Source organism: Melospiza melodia, chromosome 6, assembly GCF_035770615.1.
Source record: "Melospiza melodia melodia isolate bMelMel2 chromosome 6, bMelMel2.pri, whole genome shotgun sequence".
Taxonomy (NCBI): domain Eukaryota; kingdom Metazoa; phylum Chordata; class Aves; order Passeriformes; family Passerellidae; genus Melospiza; species Melospiza melodia.
This window is the reverse complement of record NC_086199.1, coordinates 23,076,193-23,099,805: the sequence shown is the minus strand read 5'-3', so window position 1 is coordinate 23,099,805 and position 23,613 is coordinate 23,076,193. Positions and strand designations below refer to the sequence as shown.

The 23,613-nt window shown below is 44.6% G+C and overlaps 3 protein-coding genes across 11 annotated transcripts in view; 2 read left to right on the top strand and 1 right to left on the bottom strand.

The window, feature by feature from the left end:
• Positions 1 to 2,040, top strand: part of FLVCR2 (FLVCR choline and putative heme transporter 2) — a 34,264-nt gene extending 32,224 nt beyond the window's left edge. For both annotated transcript variants that reach the window (XM_063160264.1, XM_063160266.1), the window contains one exon: positions 490 to 2,040. In XM_063160264.1, the coding sequence (XP_063016334.1) occupies positions 490 to 515 (26 nt within the window). In that variant the 3' untranslated portion in view covers positions 516 to 2,040. The remainder of the gene's footprint in view (positions 1 to 489) is intronic.
• Positions 2,041 to 2,423: 383 nt separating this feature from the next.
• Positions 2,424 to 4,941, bottom strand: ERG28 (ergosterol biosynthesis 28 homolog). The gene is made up of 4 exons (XM_063160263.1): positions 4,751 to 4,941; positions 4,471 to 4,561; positions 3,110 to 3,228; positions 2,424 to 2,954 (listed from the first exon to the last, which is right to left on the bottom strand). The coding sequence occupies exons 1-4, from the start codon at positions 4,881 to 4,883 to the stop codon at positions 2,875 to 2,877; spliced, it is 423 nt and encodes a 140-aa protein (XP_063016333.1). The 5' UTR covers positions 4,884 to 4,941; the 3' UTR covers positions 2,424 to 2,874.
• Positions 4,942 to 5,218: 277 nt separating this feature from the next.
• TTLL5 (tubulin tyrosine ligase like 5) overlaps positions 5,219 to 23,613 on the top strand; it is a 127,003-nt gene continuing 108,608 nt past the window's right edge. For 5 of the 8 annotated variants that reach the window (XR_010028298.1, XR_010028299.1, XM_063160257.1 and 2 more), the window contains exons 1-9: positions 5,219 to 5,273; positions 5,781 to 5,910; positions 9,529 to 9,638; positions 11,438 to 11,520; positions 12,299 to 12,405; positions 12,980 to 13,110; positions 13,669 to 13,751; positions 16,071 to 16,140; positions 16,428 to 16,512. Coding sequence is in view for 6 of the 8 variants with exons in the window: in XM_063160257.1 (XP_063016327.1) it covers positions 5,831 to 5,910; positions 9,529 to 9,638; positions 11,438 to 11,520; positions 12,299 to 12,405; positions 12,980 to 13,110; positions 13,669 to 13,751; positions 16,071 to 16,140; positions 16,428 to 16,512 (749 nt within the window). In the remaining 2 variants the exon portion in view is untranslated. Of the gene's footprint in view, positions 5,274 to 5,534; positions 5,555 to 5,780; positions 5,911 to 9,528; positions 9,639 to 10,350; positions 10,483 to 11,437; positions 11,521 to 12,298; positions 12,406 to 12,979; positions 13,111 to 13,668; positions 13,752 to 16,070; positions 16,141 to 16,427; positions 16,513 to 23,613 lie in introns of those variants that run through there. The other 3 variants (XM_063160256.1, XM_063160259.1, XM_063160258.1) reach the window with 3 other exon arrangements.

The window sequence follows — 23,613 nt, the reverse complement described above, 5'->3', positions numbered from 1 at the left end:
TGGAGTAAGAACACAGGGGAACTAGTGGTTGTGCTGAGCCTCCTCAGGATGTAAAGAAAGCAAGTTCTCTCTGGTGTTTGCACAGACCCTGTGCTGCCTCATGGCATGGAGTGCACTTTCCATTGCCCAGGGAACTGGCCCTGCAGCTTCATGCTTGAAGCTGAGCTTGTGTCACAGTGAAATGTTGTTGGTGAGCTGGCTGTGGATCTGATCCCTCCAGTGGTATCAGCACCACAGTGAATTAGCAGACCACAGTAGTGCTCTGAGGACTACAGCAAGTAGCTAAAACAGTTGGATGTTGCACTGCCCTGCTACCCCAGTGCCCCTTGCCTGGGCAGTCAAAGTGGCAAGAGAAGGAAGAGGGAACCAGCAGCATTGTCTGAGGATGGTGATTCTTCTTCGGGGATTTCTGCAGTAGTAGGGAGCTATGAACTACCCAGGCTCTGGCCAGCCAGGATCCTAACCATACTGTTTTTCTCTGACTTGCAGAAAGTGTTGCCAGAAGCCTACACTAATCCCATAGTCCTTGAGGAATCACGGCTGTGAAGTGAAGGGGTGGCAAAGCTGGGAGATACAGCCCCCCTCACTCCCATCTTTTCTCCCTGCACCATCCTCCTGTCACATGCATGCCATGGGAGGGGAGCAGCCTCGGGACAGGAGCCCTGTGAACTGCTTGGGGAAAGTGTGAAAGAGCAAAACAAGAGGGGGGTTGCTTTCATCACTTTTAGCCTTGCATCATGCTGTTTTGTGTTTGGGAGGAAGAGTTGGGAAAATCTGCTGTGTCTTCCCAGTCCCACCATGTATGCTTGGAAAAAGCATATGTGCTGAGAGAAAAGCCACAGTACCAGGCTAACCCTGAGCATGATGGTGGCACCTTGCATGTGGCTGTGAGGTGGAAGGCAGAAGCTGGATCACACTTAACTCTGTGAGCAGCCCTGGAAGAGCTGGCTCTAGGGAAAAGGGGTTGCTCTGCCCTGGTTCCCATGGTGCTCTGTGTTGCACAGGTAGTAGCAGAGGCCTCAGTACATTACCAGCAGGTGCAAAGCAGTGCACCAGCTGCTGCCAGCTCTCCTTTTATTATTTGGCTTTCCCAGATAAAGCACTTTAGTCTGGATAAACTTCTACTCAGAATTCACTGGGGTTGCCCTGATGTTCTTACATATTAGGAGTAATTAAGAGATACCAATATGCCTTCTAGCTTGAGGCAAGGACTAGTTCTGCAGCCTAAATCCAGCTCATCACTACATTAGCAACAAAAGTGACTTAAACCACTATTTCCCTGGGCTGAGGACCATGTCTTCATCCTTAACAATAAGGTGCTTTTTGCATGTTTCAATATTACATACAAACTTTTGTGAAGTGTTATATTGAGAAAACCAGCCAAGGCTGTGTTGCTCTTCGCAGCCACAGAGAGGGGTATGATGGAATCCAGCTTTGCTCCAGTGTGGAAGCTTCTCACTTCATAATAGAGGAGAAGGTGCCTACTTACCAGCTTTTGTGGCTTACTTCCCATCTGTATGCTGTTTATCTTCTAAACACAACTGTAGATCCTTTTATCACTTCTCCATCCTTTCCAGCATCCCACCCCTGCTGGAGACATCAAGTGTCCTAATATGCCTTAAATCATGCTGTTACTTATGTATTATTTGAGGCAGGGGACAAAAGCTGTACTGAGGTGGAATGGTTAAAAATATTCTTCTCTGACAAACTATTTTTGACAAAACTTTTTTTGGTAAAATTTTAACATTTTTTGATACACTACATTTTGATACAGCCTGAGTTCAGTAAGTGCTTAGACAACACTCTCAGGGACATGGTGTGATTCTTAGGGGTCCTGTGCAGGCCCAGGAGTTGGACTGTGATCCTGATAAATTCCTACCAATTCAGCATATTCTATGATTGAAGTCCTATCTTTGCTAGTTTGGGATTGGGAATGGGGGTTTAGAATTATTTTCAATGGAAATTTTAATGTAAAATATAAACATCTGAAGTGTGCAATGAGACCTGATGTATTCATATTAAATCATTGGAAACAGTCTATATGTGGCTCATTAAATGTTCTGCAGAACAGAAGAATCATCTTTCTGCCCAGTGCTACTGCTATGTTCTTTTCCTTTGTTTCCTCTTTCTTCTGCATGTGAATTATCTTCCCAGCTAGGAGTTCCTGTTTTTTTTTTTCTGGATTCTGTGTGCTGCCCACTGTTTTGGGCATTATTTTTCTAGTTCTAAGGAACCTATTCCTGTTTTCTCCATCTTCTGTAGTTATAACTTGCTACACAGACCTGGAACTCTGTGGCAAGGACTCAGGGAAAGGTAGGTTTGTTGTAAAGAGAGATTATATATTCCACAGCATACAGTGGAAGGTGCTGTTGGCTCTGTTCTTCTACCCACTGCTGTGTAGCAGAAAGACAAACAAAGCCCACTGCAGTTTTTTCTCATTTATTAGAAATGGCCCCTGGGGAACACACACATGCAAGTTACACAGCAATGCCTGGGCCAGCACCCATTCTCTCTTTCTGGTCCAAAGTGTTCAGCACATCCTGGATAGTTCTGCACCTTGTCCCCACAGGCACACTAGGAGAGAAGTCCTTAGTGCTCTGGGCATGCCAGAGGCTTTGCCTGCTACCCAGGGACTCGGTCACCAACTGCCTCCCATAAGCTTTGACACAAACTCCTCTGGGACTTGGTCTTTGACATCAGTCAGTTGAAATGTTGCCAGGACAAGACAAAAACAACTTGGTAATGACAGTGATTGACAGAGTCCAACATTGACCCACCAGTGGGACTGGTGTCCTGGAGAAGTTCAGCTGAGCTTTTGTGGAAGTCTGGCAGTGAAGGCAGAAGATGACACTGACCCACTAAAAGCCCTCAACTTCAGTTTTTCTTCTTGTTTTGTGATAGTTCTTCTACCTCCAGGTACTGCAGTCCAATCAACATCCCCAAAATAGAGAAACCTGTGACAGGGATAGAGGATGGATTGTGTAGAAAATGCTGGACAAGAGCTGAGGCATCCTGCCCTCCCCTCAGCCCATAGCTGCACGGGCAGTTTTTCTGGGCTGTCATAGCTCCAAGGAGAGTATGCAGGGGGAGGATACAGAGCTCTACTTACTTGCTACCATGAGGGGTGCCATGATTCCAATTGTCAGGGCTGCAGTGTGGTATATGAAGACCTCAGAAAGGAAGTGAGCAAGGGCCAAGAAGAAGGTAAAGAGTGTGATGTGATAGAGGCTGTTGAAGAGCAGAAAAAAGCAGGTTATTGTACCATACTATGGGCATGAATATGGCTGAGTGGGAAAAAAGACAAACCTGCATGCTGCCATATCTGATCTCACTGGCAGCACAGAGGGGACTTTGTCCCTTGCCTAGTGAGGTGCAAAATCTCCCTGGGCAACAGCTGAGAGGAGAATGGGGCAGCATGTTCAATGGTGCATTGAAATTCACAGGCATTATCTGGCCTGAAGGAAGGTGAAGAGCACGAGTAGGGCACCAGTGAAATGAGAAGTATGTGCACACACATAAAGAAGGTGAGAACAGGATGAGCAGAGAACTAGGGTGGCAGGACTTGGCTGACTTCAGGCTGCATCACTCAGTGTCTTCCCACCTGTGCTCTGCTACCCTCTATGGGCCACGGCTGGTGAAAAGGGAGCAGGTTCAAGAGATGCAAGATAAAATTCCTCAAAGAAACAACTGATTCTTGATAAGTGGCATTGCCACCACCCCCTAAAAACATATTGTTTGGTCCCTGCACCTCCCTACCTCGGATAACCCTGGGCAATCCAAGCACATACCGCCAGGTGAACAGTGACTTCTGCTGCAGGGCTGAGGGAAGCACTGCCAAAAGCATTTTAGCAACCTCCAATAAAGACTTTGTCTAGCACAGACCTCAAGTCATCTTGCTTAGAAATCCCTCTCAGAACCCCCTCTCTTCTGTTGGCACAGGGAGAAATGGTGTGTCTCCCCTCAGCATCAGGCTGCCCCTCGGGCCTTGCTGTCAGTCCCAGGTAAGTGTAGGAAAGAAAGCAACTGGTTCAGACCACTGCAATGGGGCACCTAAAACTGTCCCAGTCTTTAGCTGAGCTGTCATAGTAAAAGTATTGAGCATCAGTCACACCACAGCATTGGCAATTCCTTAATTAACAGAGCAGCAACGGCATTCAGAAAATGCTTTCCAAGCTGGAGCTCAGAAATTGGTGACAGTAAGAGAAGGAAGAGGTTCTCAGATCTACCTGTTTGTGACTGAGCTAAGGACAGAACTCAACGGCGCAGCCTGTCCCCCCACAGAGGAAGAAGGGGGCAGCAGCTACCGCGCAAATCCCGCACTGCTATTTGAGCTTCTTCACGAGAATGCTGTCAACGCCATCGAAAGTTCAGGAACAGCTTTTGATTCCCCCCCTCCTCTGTGCCGCCCCCTAAGCTCAGGCTGTGTCTAGCAAGCAAACTAATGGATTTCTCAGGTGCCGCTTTACATACGTCCTGTTACGGATGTCGATTGCGCAGAGGCAGCGGATCACGGATGACAGGAGGGTCCAGACGCCGAAGGTCCGAGCCTGGAGCCCATTCACTGCGTAAAGAAGGAGGGAGCACATGGACATCACGCACGGCCCTGCCTGCCACCCCCCGTCCCGCCGTGGAGGCGCTCGCCGGGACAGCGGGCAGCTCCCGAGCCCCAGAGGAGGGACCCCGAGGACAGTCCAAGGCCCCCGGCTGGAGGGCGGCCTCCAGGCGCCAGGGCGGCCGGCGCGGCCCTTACCGAGGCCGGGGCTGGCGGTGTACAGCTTCTCTGAGAGGAAACCGTGATCGCGGAAGCTCTGCAGGGTGTTCCCGGCGGCGATGACCGACACCATCACCAGCCAGCTGCGCAGCACGTTCAGGAACCGGCTCATCCTCCCGGCCGGCTCCAAGCGCGCCCGCCGGGCCCGGGCCGAGTCCCCGCCCGCTACCAGCGGCGTTCCCGCCCGCGCCACCGCCCAGCGCTCCGATTGGCCGCTGCGCGCCGCTCCATGCGCGCGCCACGGCGCGTAACACAGCCTCCCGCCAATCGGATCCTTCGACCCGCGGGAGGCGCGCCCGCCCCGTCCCCGCCCACCTCGCGGGAGTAGGTGGGAGCGCCGGCAGGGGGCGGGGTCGAGCGCGCCTGCGCAGTGAGGCGGCGGGGGCGGCTGCGCGCCGGGCGGGGCCGCCGCCCGTCGGTTGTTGTAGTAACGGGGAAGCGGCGGGAGGGGCCGGGGCTGCCTTGTGCGCCCGGCCCGGCGCGGCCCCGCGTGCGGGGGCAGGTACGGCTCGCACGGGGACCCGCTGCCTTGGGCGCTCCCCGCCGCTCTTGCTTCCTCTGGGGCCGCCGGAGGTCGCCGTGCTTAGCCTGGCGCGGGGTAGGCCGGGCCGCAGCCGCCCCTCCGGGCCGAGGGCCGCTCCTGCGCCGGTGGAGGCGTTACGGTGTCCGGCTGTCCCCGGGCGGCGGGCCGGGCTGGGCGGGCGGTTCCCGTTGGGCTGGGCCGGCCTGGCGTGGGTCTGCGGCCCGAGGCGAGGCAGGGCAGGGCGGGGACGCGCGTTACCGGTAAGTGCCCGGGTGGTTCTCACGGGCAGGTGCGGAATGAGCTGCTGGAAGGGGATGCTGCTTGCTGCACTCGCGTGGCTCGGAGGGGATGTTTAACAAATCGCAGATGTTAAACAGACTGGTTGATAGTATTGTGAGAAATCCGTGCTGGCAGGAGGTGGTACTTACCTGATAGCTCTCCCTGTCCTGCTCAGCTCTTCATTCCTGCTTTTAATCCTTATTGCAGGTAACTGCTCTTGCAACTAGGACTGGGCTGTATGAAAACTCCCAAAGGAAATGCCAGTTGGGATGGCTAAAGATCTGGAGGAAACTGGCTCATCCTCAGAAGAGGAAGAAGATCCTATAGATGCACTGGAGTAAGTAGGAAAAAACCTCTGAACTGTATCTATGTCTCTTGCTTTCTGGTGGATCTGTAGTAGTTTGAAAAGACAGATGCATTCCTTTCCTTCCTACCTATGAAGTAGAAGATGATCTGTTTGGGCCTTAAGCCTATGGGGAGGCTATCTACATCTGCAACCTAAAAGACCCTCACATTCATCAGGGTTGGATGTGCAGCTTTTCTTTGGCTGCTCTGAAGTCGATATTTTCATGCTGTCATGTTCCTAAAAGGGGAATGTTTTTGAAGATATCTGTTCTTTCTTTCTTTCTTTTTTTTTTTTTTTTTTTTTTTTTTGCATGTGTGGTTTTAAGGGGGGAGAGGTTTGTGTCGTTTTTGTAGCTTTTTTTTTTTAGTTTTTACTGCTGCAGAGATTAGAAATCTGCTGTACAGTAGATTGATATACAATGCTTTATACCCTGTCTTGTGATAACTCATCTCCTAGACTTCATATTTCTTACTTCTTCTTATTTCTTCTTAGTAACAAGTCATAATGTTTGCTCCATCTTTGCTTAGTAACTTTTTTAGCTTTGCTTGTGAAGGAATTGCTCCCTTATTCTTTCCCATAGCAGAATCACTTTAGTTTCTCCTGGACCTACTTCACTGTGTCCTGTTAGGGTTTTTTTGGATGCACAATGTGACTGAGTGCTCAGCTGCAGACTACAGTGACTCAAGACATTTAGAGGATTGTTGCTTCATAGCAAGTGGTTGGCTTGGGTTTGCCAGTTTCTCGTGGCTGGAAAGGTCCAGAACTAGCTTCACCTGCAGTGTAGCTGTAACAGTGTGTCTGCATCAAGTGACCAGGGGTCATGCTAGGAATGAATGACTGTCACCTGGAGGATTGAGCCTTGCTGCAAATCCTCAGGACAGGCTTAGTATAAACTCCTGTCTTGTTGCCTCAGCTCATTTTCCACTTACATAAGGCTCTGGCCTGTAGTATGAGTTCTGGAAGCTTCTTGGGTCCCTCCTAATCTGAATAGCTAATTACACCCCAGTTGTAGATTAAAAAAAAAAATATTTTGTAGAGGTAGCAGAAGCAGGTAGGAGTGCTGTGAAGTTAATTTGTCTGGGTGATAATGGTAGTGGCTTCGTTAAGAAGACCAAGGCTACTCTTAAGAACCCTGGTCCTAGCATCAGAAAGTTGCCCTTCTATCTCTGTTCCTTTGTTCTGAGTGTTGGAGGTGTTTTGTCTTGTGTAGCTTCTCCAAACCTTTGGCAGACAATGATCTTTCATATTCTATAGACAAATGCTTTTGTATATGACTGTCAGTCTTTGTATTTCTTCTTGTTAGTGTAGAGACGTCTCTCCAACCCCTCAGTCTCTGTTTTCTCATGTTTTAAAAAAAGTTAACTTTTTAATGTTTTTAATTTCTCTATGCAGTGTTCATAAACAGCCTGAGTTTTATTTGCCTAGGGAGATTGACAGTTTTTCTTTGTGTGATCCTAGAATTTGATATAACAGGTCTTGATGGGGTTTTTTTTTGGTATGTCCTTAATTCCTCTGAGGAGATGATATTTTCCAGTGCACTCTTGTTGTTTGGTACAGAACTGATCACTGCATCACAGAGCCTGTAGCTTAAGTGGTGCACTGGGGGGCATTGTTCTTGAATTCTGGTCTTGCATTCCACTGTATCTGACAGGAATTAAAAGGGAAGAATACACAGCTTTATCCATTGTGTTAAGCCAGGTCTGTTTTAGTCTCTCAAACTCTGTATTATTGCTTTTTTTGTGTACTTCAAACTCCAATATTACAGCCAGGCTGACTGCACTGATCTGCAGTTCTAAAATTGGAGGCTGGAACCTGCATTGCAAGGTCTGGTTGTGTGGATACCAGCAATTGTGGTTTATGATGAATTATAGATCTTGTTTTCAGGCTATAAATTCAGAGAACTGTAGCTGTGAAAGCTCATGAGGCCTCTCCTAAATTGTACCCACTAAAATAAATACAGAACTAAACAAGATTAAACAGAACTCAGACTGGCAAGACCAATTCTAAAAGAGTGATCTGGGAAATTCCCTTTATAGCTGAGTACCAAGGGTGCTGTCTTGCCTTTGTGTAGCCAGGTTTTGGTAATGGGAGGGCTCTGGTGGTAGGTTCTGTGAGAAGTTGCTAGAAGCTTCCTCCATGTCTGACAGAGCCTGTGCTCCAATATGGACCTGCCACTGGTCCAGAGAAAAGAGGACTGAGAATATGTGACTGGAGGAGCTCTGCAGCCCTAAGGTCAGAGGCCAAGGAGGTGCTCCAGGTGCCAGAGATGGGATTCCCTGCAGTCTGTGGTGAAGGCCATGGTGAGGTGGTTGTGCCCCTGCAGTCCATGAATGTCTGTGGGGGTGCAGAAATCTACCTACAGCTCGTGGAGGAGCACCGCACTGGAGCAGGGGCATGCTCAAAAGAAGGTTGGGATCTCATGGAAAGCCTGCATTGGAACAGGCTCCTGGGAGGGACCTCCAGACCCATGGAGAGAGGAGCCTACCCTGGAGCAGATTTGCTGACAGGACTTGTAGCCCTGTGAGGGAACCCATGCTGGAGCAGTTCATGAAGAACTGTGGCCTGTGGACAGGATTCACACTGGAGAAGTTTGTGAGGGACTGTCTGCTGTGGGAGGGACCCATACTGGAGCAGGGAATGGGCTCTCCCTGAGGAAGAAGCAGTGGCAGAAGCAACATGTGATGAACTGGCTGTAACACCATTCCACATTTCCCTGCACTGCTGAGGGGAAGGAGGTAGAGATTCAGGAATAAACTTTAGCTTGGGAAGGAGGGAGGGGTGGGGGGAAGGTGCTTTTTAAGATTTGATCTACTTCTTATTATCCTGCTCTGATTTTGATTGGCAATAAGTTCAGTTACTTTCCACAAGTTGAGTCTGTTTTTCCGGTGGCTGTAATTGGTGAGTGATCCCTCCCTGCCTGTGACTCATGAGTCTTTTGGTAAATTTTTTTCTGACCTGTCTAGCTGTGGAAGGAAATGATGGAGCAGCTTTGGTGGGTGCCTGGCATCTAGCCAGGGTGCAGCCTGGAACCACCACAGATGCCTAGCATGTGTGTGTGTTGAGTCAGCACAGGCATGGCTTAGGGACAGCCACAGGACTGCATCTGAAATGCAAAGAGTAAATTTCTTTTCATTACCTTGCTCACTGAGGGATCCCCAAAGCAGCAAGCAGAGGCAGTCACTGTGGAGCTTGGTCCTTGCTAGAGAATCACTGAAGCTGCTGCTCATTTTTCAGGGATTCTTGCAGGTGTATTTTACCACTGTGCTTTGACCCTGCTCACCGTAGGGCAGGAGTCTCAGGCATGTTTGATAGAGTGCCTTGAAGTCTGTTGCAGTGCTCTGCTATCTGACTTCAGAGGTTCTGCTTGTGAAACACACAAAGACAACAGTTAGTATGTCACCTGTATTATTCTACACCCAAGCTGTAAGTCACTCAGGCATGGTTATGGTTCTCCTCACCAATCTTCCACTGTTTTCCCGAGCATGTTTGCTTGTGTCCTGTCCAGAGGCTAGGTGGGTAAGTATGGAGAATTGCTGTGTCATTGTCGTAACTAACTGCTGCATGTATGAAGCTCAGCAGTTGTTTATACTGACTGTCTTGTCATTGCAGAGGTCATCCATGTATCAAGTGGACAGGTGGTGGCTGCAGGCGGGTCCCTGTCTTGGTGTTTCATGCTGAAGCCATTCTGGCCAAGGACAGCTACCTCCGTCTAATTGGAGGTGGGTGCTACTACGTGCCAGCTTTTAAAAGGCTTGAAGGCATGAGTTAAAAGTCTCTAACCTGATGGTCCCTTCACTTTGTGGTGGGAAGAGGACATAGTAGGAAATTGGAATCCTCTCTAGTCTCTGACCACTGAGACATTCAGAAGTGCTTAATCCATTGGTGAATGCTTATAATGTCTTTGGACTGTGATAGTGTCTGTCCCTCCACTGGGTCCTGATGTGTTTTGAGATGGAACTGTCTGCTTGCAAATTGAACTTGGAGGGCATGCTAGAACTTAAAACCAGAATGCAAATTCACCATAGCTAAGACCTTAAAATCAATCATTGCTGTGGGTTTTGAGAGCATTTTGTTGGGAAATAAAGCAGCCAGCCTCACAGCTGAACAATAATAAGCTGTAATAACAAATCTGAGTCTACAGCCTCACAACCCCCTAGAAGGCCATAAACAAATGGTTCCTGGCAGCACTTGAGTTGGGAGACCAAATCTGTCTAGTGTCAAGTAAGGGAGAGCGTCTGAAGAGGCTGGGTTGTTATAAACAGTCACTTTGGATTTGAAAAGTTAATACTTGTGGGTGTGTACAGCTGGGAGCTTGTTCTGGATGTGCTGAGTTGGAGAAAAGCTAAAATGTCCTCAGTTCCCTTTTGTGAAGGTGCTGACACTTCTTTCTTCTCTTGCTTTTCCTTTCTTAGGTAATTGGTGCTTTCGTTTCTAATATCCTATCCAAGCAAAAATGCTTCTGGCTTATTGGGGTAAGGGGTGGAGAAGGTGTTTTATATGTGGAAACTCCTGATCCTTTTCATGTGAGTTACAAACATACTTGGATGATGCCAGAAGCTGATGGTAATTGTAACTTACATTTTTACTGCAGCGTGGTGTCTCTTCTGCTTTTTCTCACATGGTTTAACAAGTTTACTGCTGAATAGTGCAACATGTTAAACTTCGTCCAGCTTTGTCTTGTTCCTGATTATGATACTTCTTGCTTTTTTGATTTACTTTTGTTGATAGAACATATTTCCGTAAGTTTAATTTAATCTTCACCCTTTTATTCTCAGTTTGAATACATTTGTAAACTGCCTTTTCTAGGCAGTTCTGTATTCTAGTGTTGCAATTTCTTTATCTACTGTCTTTGAACTCTTTTTTTGGATTGCCGCATCCTTTTATATTACCACTGACCTCTAGTCTTCCTACTTGCTTTTGGTTTATCTTATACCTTTGGGGCTGCTTATTGTCTTTGTTTTTATGACCTTCTACTTCTATAGTGAGTGTTTATTTCCTCGTACTTTTAACTTAATTTCTTACTCTATTTGCAGTTATTTGTTGGAAGATTGGTACAGGTGAATGAGATGTAAACAAAAATTCAGTGCTTTATTTTGGGTTTTCATGATCTAAGAAGAGATCACATAAGCAAGCCATATCAATGAGGGGCATTAGACATAATTACTTCTAGATAGAAATACCAATATTGACTAGAGAGGAAATCTGAAATAATGTTTGGAGTGTTATAAAGCAGTCTATATAATGGAACATTTTAAAAAAGTGTGGGTATTTTTTAGGCTGTCCTGTGCTTTATTTTATATGATGGAGTTCTGTGATGCTACTATATTATAGCTAAGGACTGATGTCAGTTCAGTGGTGCTGATGTTGGCATTTCCTATCTCCCTTTGCCTGTTATGTGCTGCTGCTCTCTGTGAATTAAGTGCAGCTGTACTGTCTGAGTCCTTTTCTTTGGTAGCATGACTTTGGTTTATTCTCCCAGGTGCAGACTCTAATCCTGTGTCTCTTTGCCTCCTCACAGAGCGCTTCCACATGTCCTATAAGATTGTGCGGACAGACAGCCGGCTGGTTCGGAGCATTCTGACTGCCCATGGATTCCACGAGGTGAGTGCAACAAACTTCTCTCTGATTTTGTGCTGGGCTGGGAGGTGATGGTAATGTTTTTGGATTTTTTGTGTGTGTGGTGGTTTTTTTTTTTTTTTAATTCTGCAGGGTTAGAACCAGGAAGTTGCTGTGGAAGTGGCCTCCCTTGAGGTTTTTTTGTTTTATCTTTTAATGTATTCTGCTAGTCAGACTGAAAATAGGTCATTTTGCTCCCTCAAAGGAGTACCCATTAGACTTAAGCCTTCAAAAACAGGAGAAAAGAAATGCTGAAGTTTGGTCATGTGATGCTTTTAAAGCATCACACCCTTGGGAAAATCTGAAGGATATAATTTCTCAGCCTTTACAAGCTTTCAGAAGTATTGATGTAGTATTTCACACTTCTCTTCTAGTGCCTGTCTTACTCTAAAGAGTGTCCTGTATGCAGCTAATGACAATTTGAGAGATGTGTAGGGTTGATTTTTTAATTTTTTTTTCAGAATAACAGCAACTCAAGGAATTGATCTGACAAGTTTCTTGAAGAGATTAAAGCTGCTGTGTTTAAACCATCTATGAAAATAACAGTCTCACAACTTTTTAAAAAAAATCTGACATGGTTGTTTCCCAGCCTGGGAATACCTTAGGGTAGCAGTTTGGCTGTAGTTGCCCTTATATTGGAGATAGCAGAGGAAACTGTCTTAGACTAGACTTGCTTTGGCCTTGTAGATCTAGGGACAAGGTGGCATTGCTTTTCATTAGTTCAATGTTTTTGTTTGTGGTGTTTTTTTATGCTTCTTTTTAGGTTCACCCTAATAGCAATGATTATAATCTCATGTGGACAGGATCACACTTGAAGCCTTGCTTGCTGCGTTCCCTTACAGATGTCCAGAAAGTCAACCATTTCCCTAGGTAAGGCCTTGATACCATGTTTTGGTGAAAATCATTGTTGTGATTTGCAAAAATCTGAACATAGATACTCCCCAAAAAATAGAATATATGTGGTACTGTAAAATCCCAACAGATTGGGCCAGTGCCACCGCTGTCTCATTCTTAATGGTCTTGGGGGTTTTTAGGGAATAGTATATCTATTAAAATGTTGTTTGTATCCCAAATATTGGACTTTTAATTCTATTTTCTTTATTTGATGATAAATTATTTGTGGCTTCAGTTTTTAGTTAGAGGGATGGTCCTATGTCCCCTGCTGAAGTTTATATACCACTGTTATAACCAGTTAGTTTATAACCACCATTATAACAGGTTGTTGTGCTTCAGTCTGTCTTGGGAATTGCAAGAAGCGCCACAGAGGATATTAATACAGCTATAAGGTAGAGGCAGTAAAGCTTGAGAGTCAGTTAGGGCTTAGACATCTGACAGGTTAGGGCTTAGACATCTAACAAAGCTACAGATACTTCAGTAACTAGGACAAAGGGTTGCTGTAATGTTGGGGAATAAATAGATACAGTCTCTTGTTTTGGGACTCCAGGTCGTATGAACTGACACGGAAGGACAGACTGTACAAGAATGTCTGCCGAATGCAGCTCACCCATGGGTTCAAGGCATTCCATATCTTACCTCAGACCTTTATCCTCCCAACAGAGTACCAGGAGTTCTGCAGTAAGTGAATGGATGATGATGCCCCAATGTCAAATAAAATAATGGGATGTGGGGGGAGGAGAATTATTTTTAATATCTTAGCCTTTTGATCATGCCAGTGGTTAAGGTAACAAAATTAGAGGAAGCTGGGAAGACAGTAGAAAAGGTCCACGTGATTTCTTTGTCATTTCTGCTGTTCTGTTTACTCCATGCCTATGTAAGTTTGCAAAAGCTGATGTGGGGTTTAACATTCCAAAATTAGGTTAGGTGCACAGTGTTGTCGATGATCAGCTTCACAATATCACTGCCTAGTGCCTGGGGGTACTGAAGTGAGAAGTGCCAAAAGGAGGCATAGGGCAGAAGAACGAATCTATCAGAGCACCATGGGGGGCTTCAGGGAGGGGCTGTAATAATTGCAATGATTCCACAAGGGTGAAATAGCATATTCGAAAAGCAGACTTTGATCTCCCTGTGGAGTTCTCTAAAGTGTTTACCATAGGCAGCATTCTTGATTCTTGCTCCCCTGTTAATAAGGAGAATGGAAAATGTTGCAGACTTGTGCTGTTTTCTTTTAACCAGATACCTATTCTAAGGACAGAGGCCCGTGGATAGTGAAGCCTGTGGCTTCTTCCAGAGGTCGGGGTGTCTACCTGATAAATAATGTAAGTGTTCACTGTTACTCTTCAGTAACAGTGCCTTCAGAACTATGTTGGCTTCCAGGCAAGAGGCATGGAGGCATCTAACTGGACACTGGCCTTACTCTCAATTTCAGCCAATATATTGGTGAGCAATTCAACAGCCCTGAGCAGCTTGGAAGGCCTGCCTGGGCCTGTGCTGTGTAACCAAAAGCAGTCTTTCTCTTTGTATGCTGTGCTCATTTTGCAATCTACCTGCAAGTCTTAGCTTATTAGGAGCAAGTTTATACTCCCTGAGACAGTTTGGGAAGCTGTGCTGCTTCATGCTCTCTTTGTGGCTGACTGTAGGCTGACCTTGTGGAGATTTCCAGAACTCTCCTTAGTTGTTTCCCTGTGTGACCTAAACAGTTCTCAGACAGACCCCTTGTCTCACACTGGCCCATGAAAAAGACCGGTTTAAATGAACCTTGATAGAGTAGTGAGTTTTAATTAATCTTAAAGCTATGTTATCTAAAAGCCAGTGTGTCCTTCCTGAGGTGTAATGGGGATGGTCCTTTGAAATCAATGTGCAGGTTGTGGTGCCTTTTGCTGTTTGTGAGCTTTGCAGGGAGTTAGGTTGTCATAGATAACAAATACATCTGAACTGGAGCCAAACACATGAGGGGATTCCAATAAATATGCTCAGCAGCAAAATGGCTGTTGAGTCATTTTGTTTTCACTCATTCAAGCCCCTTTAGCCTTCCCTGCACTGAAGGGGTCATGCTGCCTCATCTGTTCTCTACTTGGATCATTTCCCATAAAATAAGGGAGCAATTTACCAAGTGTATGAGGTAAGTATTTCCAGAACTACACTCAGTTTTTTCTTTGCTTGAAAGGGAGGAATGAGCTCAGGCTCACATGGCAGTTGGCCATGACCTGGGGAAAATACCCTTCTGGGACCAATATCCCTTTGTGTATTTCTGTTTGAGAAACACTGCAGCTAGTTTGGCCCACAGGCCTTTTTCCTTCAGTGTGATGCCATTAAAAGAGTGTCTTTTAGAATCTCATCACAAAAGTTTTTTAAACAACAATAACCCCTCCAAACAAATAAAAAAACCTTTGCATTTCCCTGATCCATATATAACAGTGTGTTGCTTTTATGTGATATTCTGAGGGAAGTTGAGCTTGTTCTCTCACATTCTATATAAACATTTTTTATGCTTAGGTTTTCTGCTCATTGTGCTGGTGTTGTGGCTGAATAGATACAAAATTGAATAAAGGCAGAATCCTGTGATTCTCTTGCCCCTTTTGCAAACTGAAGGCAAGAAAGTGTTGTGCAAGAAACTGGTTACAAGAGAGCCTTGCATAAAGCAAAATGTAAAAGCTTTTCCATCAGATCCAGTAACTTTGTGACATGTATTTGTCATAGTTTGAGCTTTCTGTTCTTACCTACAAGTGTAGCTTCTTTTGGGTACAGGAGCTCCTGCTGTGAACTGAGATCAGTAGAAGGTGGGCAAAAAGGTTGGATACCAGCCCAGGATGTAGTTATAAAGATCACAAGTTGAGTAATTTTCCTCACTTGTGGCTTCTTCACCATCTGTAGTTGCATACTCCATTCTGGGTCTTCTAAACCTCTTCTCCATGTGTTTGTTCCTCTGCTTCTCAATGGTTTAACCAATTTCTCCTTAGATGTGGGTTTTTTTTTCTCTGCCTATTTTACATCATTGCTATGTGGCTGTTAAATCAGTATGCTACACTGAGTATTTTACTGGAAAATTCAATGAGCAGTTTTTTTGGCAATGTAATCATTCTCTTTAGGATCTAAATACCTTAAATATGTTGTGACTGACAGTTCTGTGTAGGTACAGTTTGTGGTAATTGGGAGTGGGGCTGTGGCTGAGCCTCATCCCCAGTGGGCACAGCTGTGAGCAGCAGGTGAGCAGCACTGACAGCAATGAGCCATGGAGTGCCCAGGGGCACTGACCAACCACCAAAAGGAACAGAGGCACACAGGTGCAATGCATCAACATCAGGGGTATAAGAAGTTGGGCCAAAGAACAAGAAGAGCAGATGCCTGGAGCCTTCTGATGTGTTGTGGTGTTACTCTGCATGGGTTGAAGCCTTCTGATATTGTATGGTGATACTCTGTGTATGATGGCTGTCTTAACTGTGGCGAATGCTGTGACAGTTATGTTTTTTCATTTTGGTTTTATTTCTTCCTTCCTCAGACGTAGTTATTGGTACAGGGTGGCTGTACCAACCTCCTTTAGGAGGGAAAGGTAGGAAAAAGTGGTGGATTTGACCTAATTTCTTCTTGTTCCTTATATCTGCTGTTTTTTCACTCTTAAATACTCTGTTCTTTTGCAGCCAAACCAAATTGTAGTGGAAGACAACATCTTGGTGTCTCGTTACATCAGCAATCCCTTACTTATAGATGGTGAGTGTGCTTAGGAATCGCTTTTCTCCCTTCCCCTAACCCTGCATCTGAGGATCTCTGCAACCTTCGGAGGAGTTTAGTTGAATAATTGAGTGGTCTAGCATCAGACCACTAAATGTAACTAGAGATTCATTAAAACCTGGAAGCTTTACAGTTGGGACATATTCAGGCACCTATGTCAGCAGCAGATAATGGTTTATTGCTTCCAGAGTCTGTTGAAATTCCTCAGCTAGTTATGATGTCTGAAAGATATTTGCAGTCACTGACTCTTGACAACTCTATTTCAGATTTCAAGTTTGATGTGCGTCTCTATGTTCTGGTTACATCCTATGATCCACTTGTTGTCTATCTCTACGAGGAAGGATTGGCCAGGTATGGGAGAAGTCTTTGACTTTTGGTGTACCTGTATTTAGTGATTCAGACATTTCTTGGCTTGCCTCTCTTCTCCTGAAACAGTAGTAAAATGAGGGAAGTACCAGTTAAGGAATTCTGCAGAGTTGAAATAGATGATACTTCATTGTGCTGTGTCCCATCAGATTTCTTCATATATAGATTATAGGATCTTGAGTGAGGGATTTTACTGGTGTTATATATAATTAATAAAGCAAGTTTTCAACTCTCAAGGGTTAAATGGCCAAACAGATTGTCACTGGCATGTTCATTCTCAAGGCTGAGTACTTCTTGAAACTTGGGATTGTTGATACTGTAGAGCCTCTTATCCATCCTCTGAGGGGAAGGGAATGTAAGCTTTCTCAAATTTGTCTTAAAAAAAAAGCAGTTGCAGACCTGCTTTGAATGAATGAGCTCAGTGACTCATTCATTTCAATGACTCTTCTAAATCTAGGTTAGCATTTATGTTTTCTGCAGTATCTACGTAGTGGTTTTAGGCTAGTTTACTGTTTTTACTCTGCAAGATAACAATTTTCCTTTGCATGTAAGTCATGAAGACACCTAGAATCAATACTTCTCTGCCAAAATACCTGTTTTTCTTCGTCCCAGAAGTTTAGCAAAATATTTGTCTGTAGTAACTAATAGTTGTCTGTAGTAACTAATATTTAGCAAAGTATTTGTCTGTAGTAACTGGATCCGAAGCAATCACCCCTCTGAATTCTCTACGGATCAGAATTTTAACTGTACTGATGCTTGAGAAAAGAGCACCACACAACTGTTTCAGCAACAGTTTTAAGTAATGCTGTATCTTTCTTAAAAGCACCTTTGATTTATTCAGAATTTCTCTAGGGTTCAGACCTGACATAGCTCTGACTTGGGTAGATACTGAATCCAAATTCTTTGTCTCAAGAACATAGTGAATCCCAAAGAATACAGAAATAATGATCCCACAAGAAGTATCCATTAAATTGATGAACACCCTTCAGGTGTGTTGTGATGTGCCTCTGCCTGCAAAGATAATGTGAATGCATTTTTTCCTTAAAAGGGGGCAGAAAGGAGAGGCTCATCTTTGTAAGTGGAAAGCTTAACAACTGTTTTCACTTGGGAAAGGGAGCCTTAAACATGCCAGTCATGCAAGACTTTTCTCTTGGGAACTGGCAGCTTAATTGCTAGCTGCTAGTAACTGCATGTTTTTGGAAAGTGAAGGGGGAAACAAGATAGTGTATAATTCCAGCATGTTCTCAGAATGGGCAGTATGTCGCCGGCCTTCAGAAATAGGATTTGCACCATCATTAATATCATAAAGGTGGTTCTGCAGATCTTGTAATAAAGGAGTTTCAAGAGTGATTTCTGAGCTATGGGGAGTAGCTCTGGTTCTGCTATTAAACTTCAAGAGCCCACTGAGGAGTTTCAGCTGAAGTGTCAGCTATGGCTGAACACTTGTAGTTGAATGCTTTCACATGAGAGCTGTACGTTTATTGCAGACAGTATCTCTAATTATCCTTAAGCTTTGCCCATCTACTCTGGTTGTTCAGCTGGTGTGTTCATGCTGCAAGTGCTGGCAAGCTCTCCTTGTAGGACAAGGCTGAAGGTGAGCAGAGGCTGGTAAAACTTTAGGTGGGCTCTTCTGGGTGGCCTCCAGATGGCACTAGTGCACTTCAGTTGGAGCGATTCGTGTTTTCTCCATAGTGTGCGTTTGCAGATTCAGTTGGTGGGAGGTAGAGAACCTGGAGTTACTGAGTTATGGCTTCCTATTTAGCTGTTTTGCCATTCATTTTAGTGGGAGTTACGTGCTGGGAGACACCATTGTATTGCCTCACATAACGTAATGCTTTGGTTTAAAGCTGGGACAAAAATTTAGCTCTAGGGGGAGGGAAATGTTTTAACCTTGGGGAGTAGAAGCTGCTTTTATTACTTTGCTTAAGGAATAAAAAAAAAAGCCCATGCTGCTTAAGGATAGAAACAGTTTCTAGCAGAGAACTGGGAGGTAATGTCAGGGCCTGGAATCGAAGGTGGTATAGAAGCAATCCAAGGTGAAAAATGCTGGCAGAACAAAGCAATCTGGTTTTGGAGCCTCAGCTAGTGCTTGTGGTGTACTCTGGTGACTTCCATGTTTTGAATTTGTTTTCTGAAGGCAGATAGTCTGTGAAGTGTAGTAAGGATGACCTAGCTTGGTGTTTTAATTATTTGTTTCCATTTTCTTAGTCTGTCTGAAAGGTCATGTTCCTCTCTAGTGTTATGCTTTGCATATTCCAAGAGGAACCTGACTGCTTTGTTAAACTTGGTGGCCTCTACCAGAAAAGGAGTGCTATGAGGAACCCATAAGATGTAATGATCTGTACAAGGAACAGACTTGGTATACCAAACATTTGTGATGTTTGACGAGATAGTTCCTTAAGCCTTGTTTCTTCTGGCACAGCTAGATTTGTCATGACATGATCTAGAGTGGAATTTGAGGCTTCAGAGCTGAGAAGTAAGAGATTGTGGATCCAACATTTTTGTATCTTCTATTTCACTTTCCAGTTTTCATCTAAAGGAGATAGGAAGGGTATGTACCCAGATGTGTGTAACAAAGCCTTCAGCTGTTGTGCTGGAAGTACTAAATAGCTACTTGGTTTGCCTATGACAAAGTTCTCTCTCTTTTTTATTAATTTTTTTAAATGCAGTTTTTCAGGAAGATAATGACCTCAAAATGTTTGTGTTAGAGGGGTTTTGTTTGTTTGGTTTTTTTTTGTTTGTTTTTTTTTTTTGGTGTGGCATTTTGTTTTATTTGGGTTTTTTGTTTAGGTTTTTTTTCTGTTTATCCTCTGGAAGAATACTGAGTAGAACGTAGGAAGCACTGATGTTGAGTAGGTTCTTTTTCTAGCTATTTCCACCCCACTCATGTGGAATAAACTGTATAAAGGGACAGAGCCTCAAGTAAGCAGAGTCAACTATGAGACTTCTGGAGAGTTTTTAAGAGTGGTATCAGTGAACATGCTGTGGCTTTATCTTTTGTTGCAGTACAACTTTTCTAGTCATGCCTTCTTCAAACTCTGTCAAAACTCTTTGCATGTTTTGTGCCTGGTGGACCTTTAGCAGGAATGCTGCTAATAGATTAATTTGGAGATATTCAGTGATCTCTTTGGAGGGGGTAGAGTGGGGCAGGGATTTTCTTTTCTTACTTGAGGCTTGAAACAAGGCTGAAGCTGTGCATAAGACATAAAGCGGCACTGGGTGACTTAAGATCTTCCTGTTGGATTGAAAAGTGCGTTGAACACTTTGCTAGTACATGTTAAAAAAAAAGTAGACACAGTGTACTGCCATACATATGTTAAATTGGCAGATATTTAGTAACTTTTTACTGGAAAAGACAGTTATAATCTAGATTGGTTGTCTGTGATCACAGCCTGGAGGATTGTAGCTGGGACCCTTGCATTGAAGGTATAGTTTTGGAAAATGAGATGGTCATGGCAAGCTTGGTCCAAGTTTGCCTGAGGGTATTACTCTGTCATCTGATCATACATTAAAAATCTTGGTAGTTTTATTTATCTGAGATTTCCAAAACAGGCAGTGTAATATATTTATTGACATACCTTTTGTATCTTAGATTGAATAAGAGGTACATTGTTAATAAACTACAGTCTAATTATCAACTTTTGACAGTGACTCACCAAGCCCAGTTATGTGGGAGTCCCAAGGCTTCACTTAGAGCCAGCTGTTGAATTGGTGCTGGATTATGCTGGTTTTTGGAGGGGCAGTCATGTAAGTGGGGAATAACAAGCCTGACTTGTGCCTGAAGTACAGCTGAAGAGAACATAGGGCCAGGAATAGCTTGTGCTCATTTTGAACCTTCCCTGTTGTGCTACTTCTCTCTCCTGTTGAACTTCCTCTCCTTCTGTGTGACAGAAAGGAGCCTGGTGGACCTTTCTTGCTTGGTGCCTGCAGGCATGATGAGGGCTTGACACATAGTGTGGGGAATTCATAGTGAAATGGCTCCTTGTTTTGGGGAGACATCTTGATTGACTGCTTTTTCTCCTGAACCATGTTTAGACAGCTCTATTTCTGAGTTTGAATAGCTGGAAGGATCATAGATCATCAGGGACTTGCCATTCAGTTTTACACTGAATTTGAAAAATAGATTAGAGAAAAAGAATCAAAACTGATCTGAAACCCAAACATTCTTGCCAAAGGCCTGAGGAGCTGCAGCTTGGGGGGACTTTCCAGTGGGACACAAGGGTTTGCTCTGGGCTTAGAATGCTGGGTGTTGCAGCACCTGCCACTAGCTGCCATGAGCCACCTGAGCTCACACCACTCAGCCTTGTGTCACCCTTCCTTCAGTAGCCTGGCTTCCTAATTGACACTAGCTCCTCTGGGATATTCACCATTTCTGTGCTGGATTCCTGTGGTTTCCAAAGAATTCAGGTATTTGTTTTGAGCCAAGGAATTCACATTAGCTCACAGGCTGTGCTTAGGCCAGAGCTGGCTGGGCCAGCTGCAGTAACCCCTGCCCAGCAGCTCTGCTGCTGAGGGAGTGCAGCTCATTTGTTTCTGCATGGACACCTGGGGGTGGGCTGCAGCCACTGCAGCAGACAGTGCCCCATGCAGAAGCTGTGGAGCAGTGTTATTCACTAGATGTACTTGCTGGGCTTCAGGCCAGTGGATAGACTATCAAGCCACACAGCTTTATGTTGCTTCCTTACTTGTTAATGAAGTTAATCAGATTCAGATCACTGAGGTGTATAACTACATGACCCTTCTGTTGTGCTTAACTGACAGACTACTAAGCAGTTGTTAAATGTGGTCAGCTCAGTTGTTGATGCTGCTGACAGTCTGAACAATGAGAAACCAGAAAATGTGAGAGAGAACATGAGAGGTTCACCAAATCACAGAGTAGCTGAGGTTGAAGGGATCTGGTCCAACCCCTTGCTCAAGTGGGACCATCTAGGTCTGGTTGCCCAGGACCGTGTCCAGATGGCTTTTGAGTATCTTCAAGGATGGAGACTCCACAACCTCCCTGGGAGGCCTGTGCCAGTGCTTTGTTATCCTCATGGTGTTTTCTTGTGCTCTGAAGGTTCAAAATCCCATTAATGTCAATGCATAAATTGAAAATATGCAAGTTTGTTGTGAAAAGATTAAAGAAGTCTTTAGTTTTTCCCTTGTTCCTGTAGATATCTGGTAACACTGCTCCTGGATCTTGTTCTTTAATACAGAACTGTTTGAGTAATTTTATTCAGCTTTGATTAGAGAAACTGCCATCATAGAGGTGTCACCAAAACTGCTTTTTATGTTTAGTAATTCTCTTACATGCTTTAGCTCCTGTTCATGTTTGATTGCTAACTGACATACCAGGCGAATGCAGTGAAACACATTAATGTTGGAGGTAGGAGGATTGTGTTGGTCTTTAGAATTCTGTTTGCTGTCCTGTACTGTAAGGAGGAACTATGTTCCCTAAACAAAGTGGCAGCTAATAGACTAACAGGGAGGCTGAAGTTTAATGCATGGGGAGGAGTGAGGGACTGGGAAAGTGACTCCAAGCATAAAACGTGAGGAGCATGCTTGTAAAAGCACTACACTGATTATTTCCAGGACATTTATGCAGGAACTCTGTGTGCAGTCATGGAAAAGTCGATCATAATGTGTGCTTTTTTTGTAGAACTCATTTGAGAGAAGAAGGATTAACTATTCTTTCCTTCTTCCCACTTGAGTCTTTTCCCTTCTCCTCTTCTTTTCCCAGGCTCTGACTAGATGCCTCAAATAAGCATTCTAGAGCTGTCAAGTTTCATGCAAAACCATGTAACATCTTCTGTAAATATTTAATGATCCAGTTTACATGTTTCTGAAATGACTTGCAAACTTTACCTTGTGGTTAATTCGTTTCCTGAAGTAATGCTGGAGATAAGGCAAAGAGCATTATACAGTCCCTTGGGTAATGTCCTGCCTAAAATTGTGACAGTAAAAGGGTAGTTGCTTAGGTTAAGGCAGTGTAGGGATGTGGGTTAGGGGCCAAAGTTTGGTGTGGTGGATTTGGGGACCTTTCAGTGTGAGCTGTGACATGTTTTGTAGACTGCTAGGTGAGCAGGGAAGAAGCTTGCCTGGCATTTGTAGAGAAGGTGACCTATTGCAGGTAGAGCTTAAGTGTGATTATGAGGCTTTTAATGAACTCTCACAAGAAAGGGAAGGAAGATTGGAATCTGTCAGTGTCTGAATACCAAAGGTGAACCTGAGGCATGACAGGGAGGCAGAGAGCTGGGATGTCTCTGGATGTTATACTATTAGTCTGGAGGTTGAGAGTAGTTCTGGAGTCTGAAGGAATTAGTGAGGAGTTTTCCCTTAATTTTCTTTTTGTGTTGCCCAGGCTACCTGCTGCTATTGTCACCCTTCTGCTTGCTTTTGATTGCTCTTTTTTCCTCTCTGATCCAAGACAACGTACAGCCAGAGGGAAGGGAAATGTGCTGTTGGGGAAGGTGAGCAGTGTAGCAGTGCATAGTTGCTGGTAAGAGAATGGGTTGTTGCCTTCATCCAAGCTGCAATGTGCCTGTGTCACTTGGCTGAGACATGAGCAGAGGTATCAGAACAGTGGAATGCATGAATATCATTTCTCTGTTCTAAGCTTTGAGTTCAGAAATGAAGGGCATCTCCTCTGTCCTGCTGGAGAAAGGGAAGCTGCAGTGAAAGGGAGGGAGGCTGCCAGGGCTGTTTCCAATATGACTGCAGCTACTTGTGCCTGGGACGCTGTGTTACAGGCAGCAAACTGAAACTGAACAATGCACAGCCAACCTCAGTTTAACCTTTCCTCTTTCCAGCTGTAGTTTTGAGGTTGAAACTCTCCTATAATATTTCTGCTTGGAGGCTTTTGGAATCTAATCTCTTGTAGACTATGTTAGAATGTATCCTTAATTTTCTTAACTTAGCCCTTTCCTCAGACATTAAAATGACAAGATTTATTGGGAGGGGAGGATCTTTAGGAGGATGGGACTGTAGTAAGGCCAGGTAAACAAGTTAATGAAAGTGAGTATCTTTAGTATCACTTGGAGTTCCTTTTCAGCAGTGACTACAAGCAATACATAACATTAGGACATGGGAAGGTACTTTCTGTGTTTT

Coding starts and splice junctions, on each gene's coding strand:
- ERG28 (XM_063160263.1), bottom strand. CDS start 4,883: ATGAGCCGGTTCCTGAACGTGCTGCGCAGCTGGCTGGTGATGGTGTCG. Junction 4,562..4,750: donor CACCGCCAGCCCCGGCCTCG/GTAAGGGCCGCG, acceptor TTCTTTACGCAG/TGAATGGGCTCCAGGCTCGG. Junction 2,955..3,109: donor GGCACCCCTCATGGTAGCAA/GTAAGTAGAGCT, acceptor TCCCTGTCACAG/GTTTCTCTATTTTGGGGATG.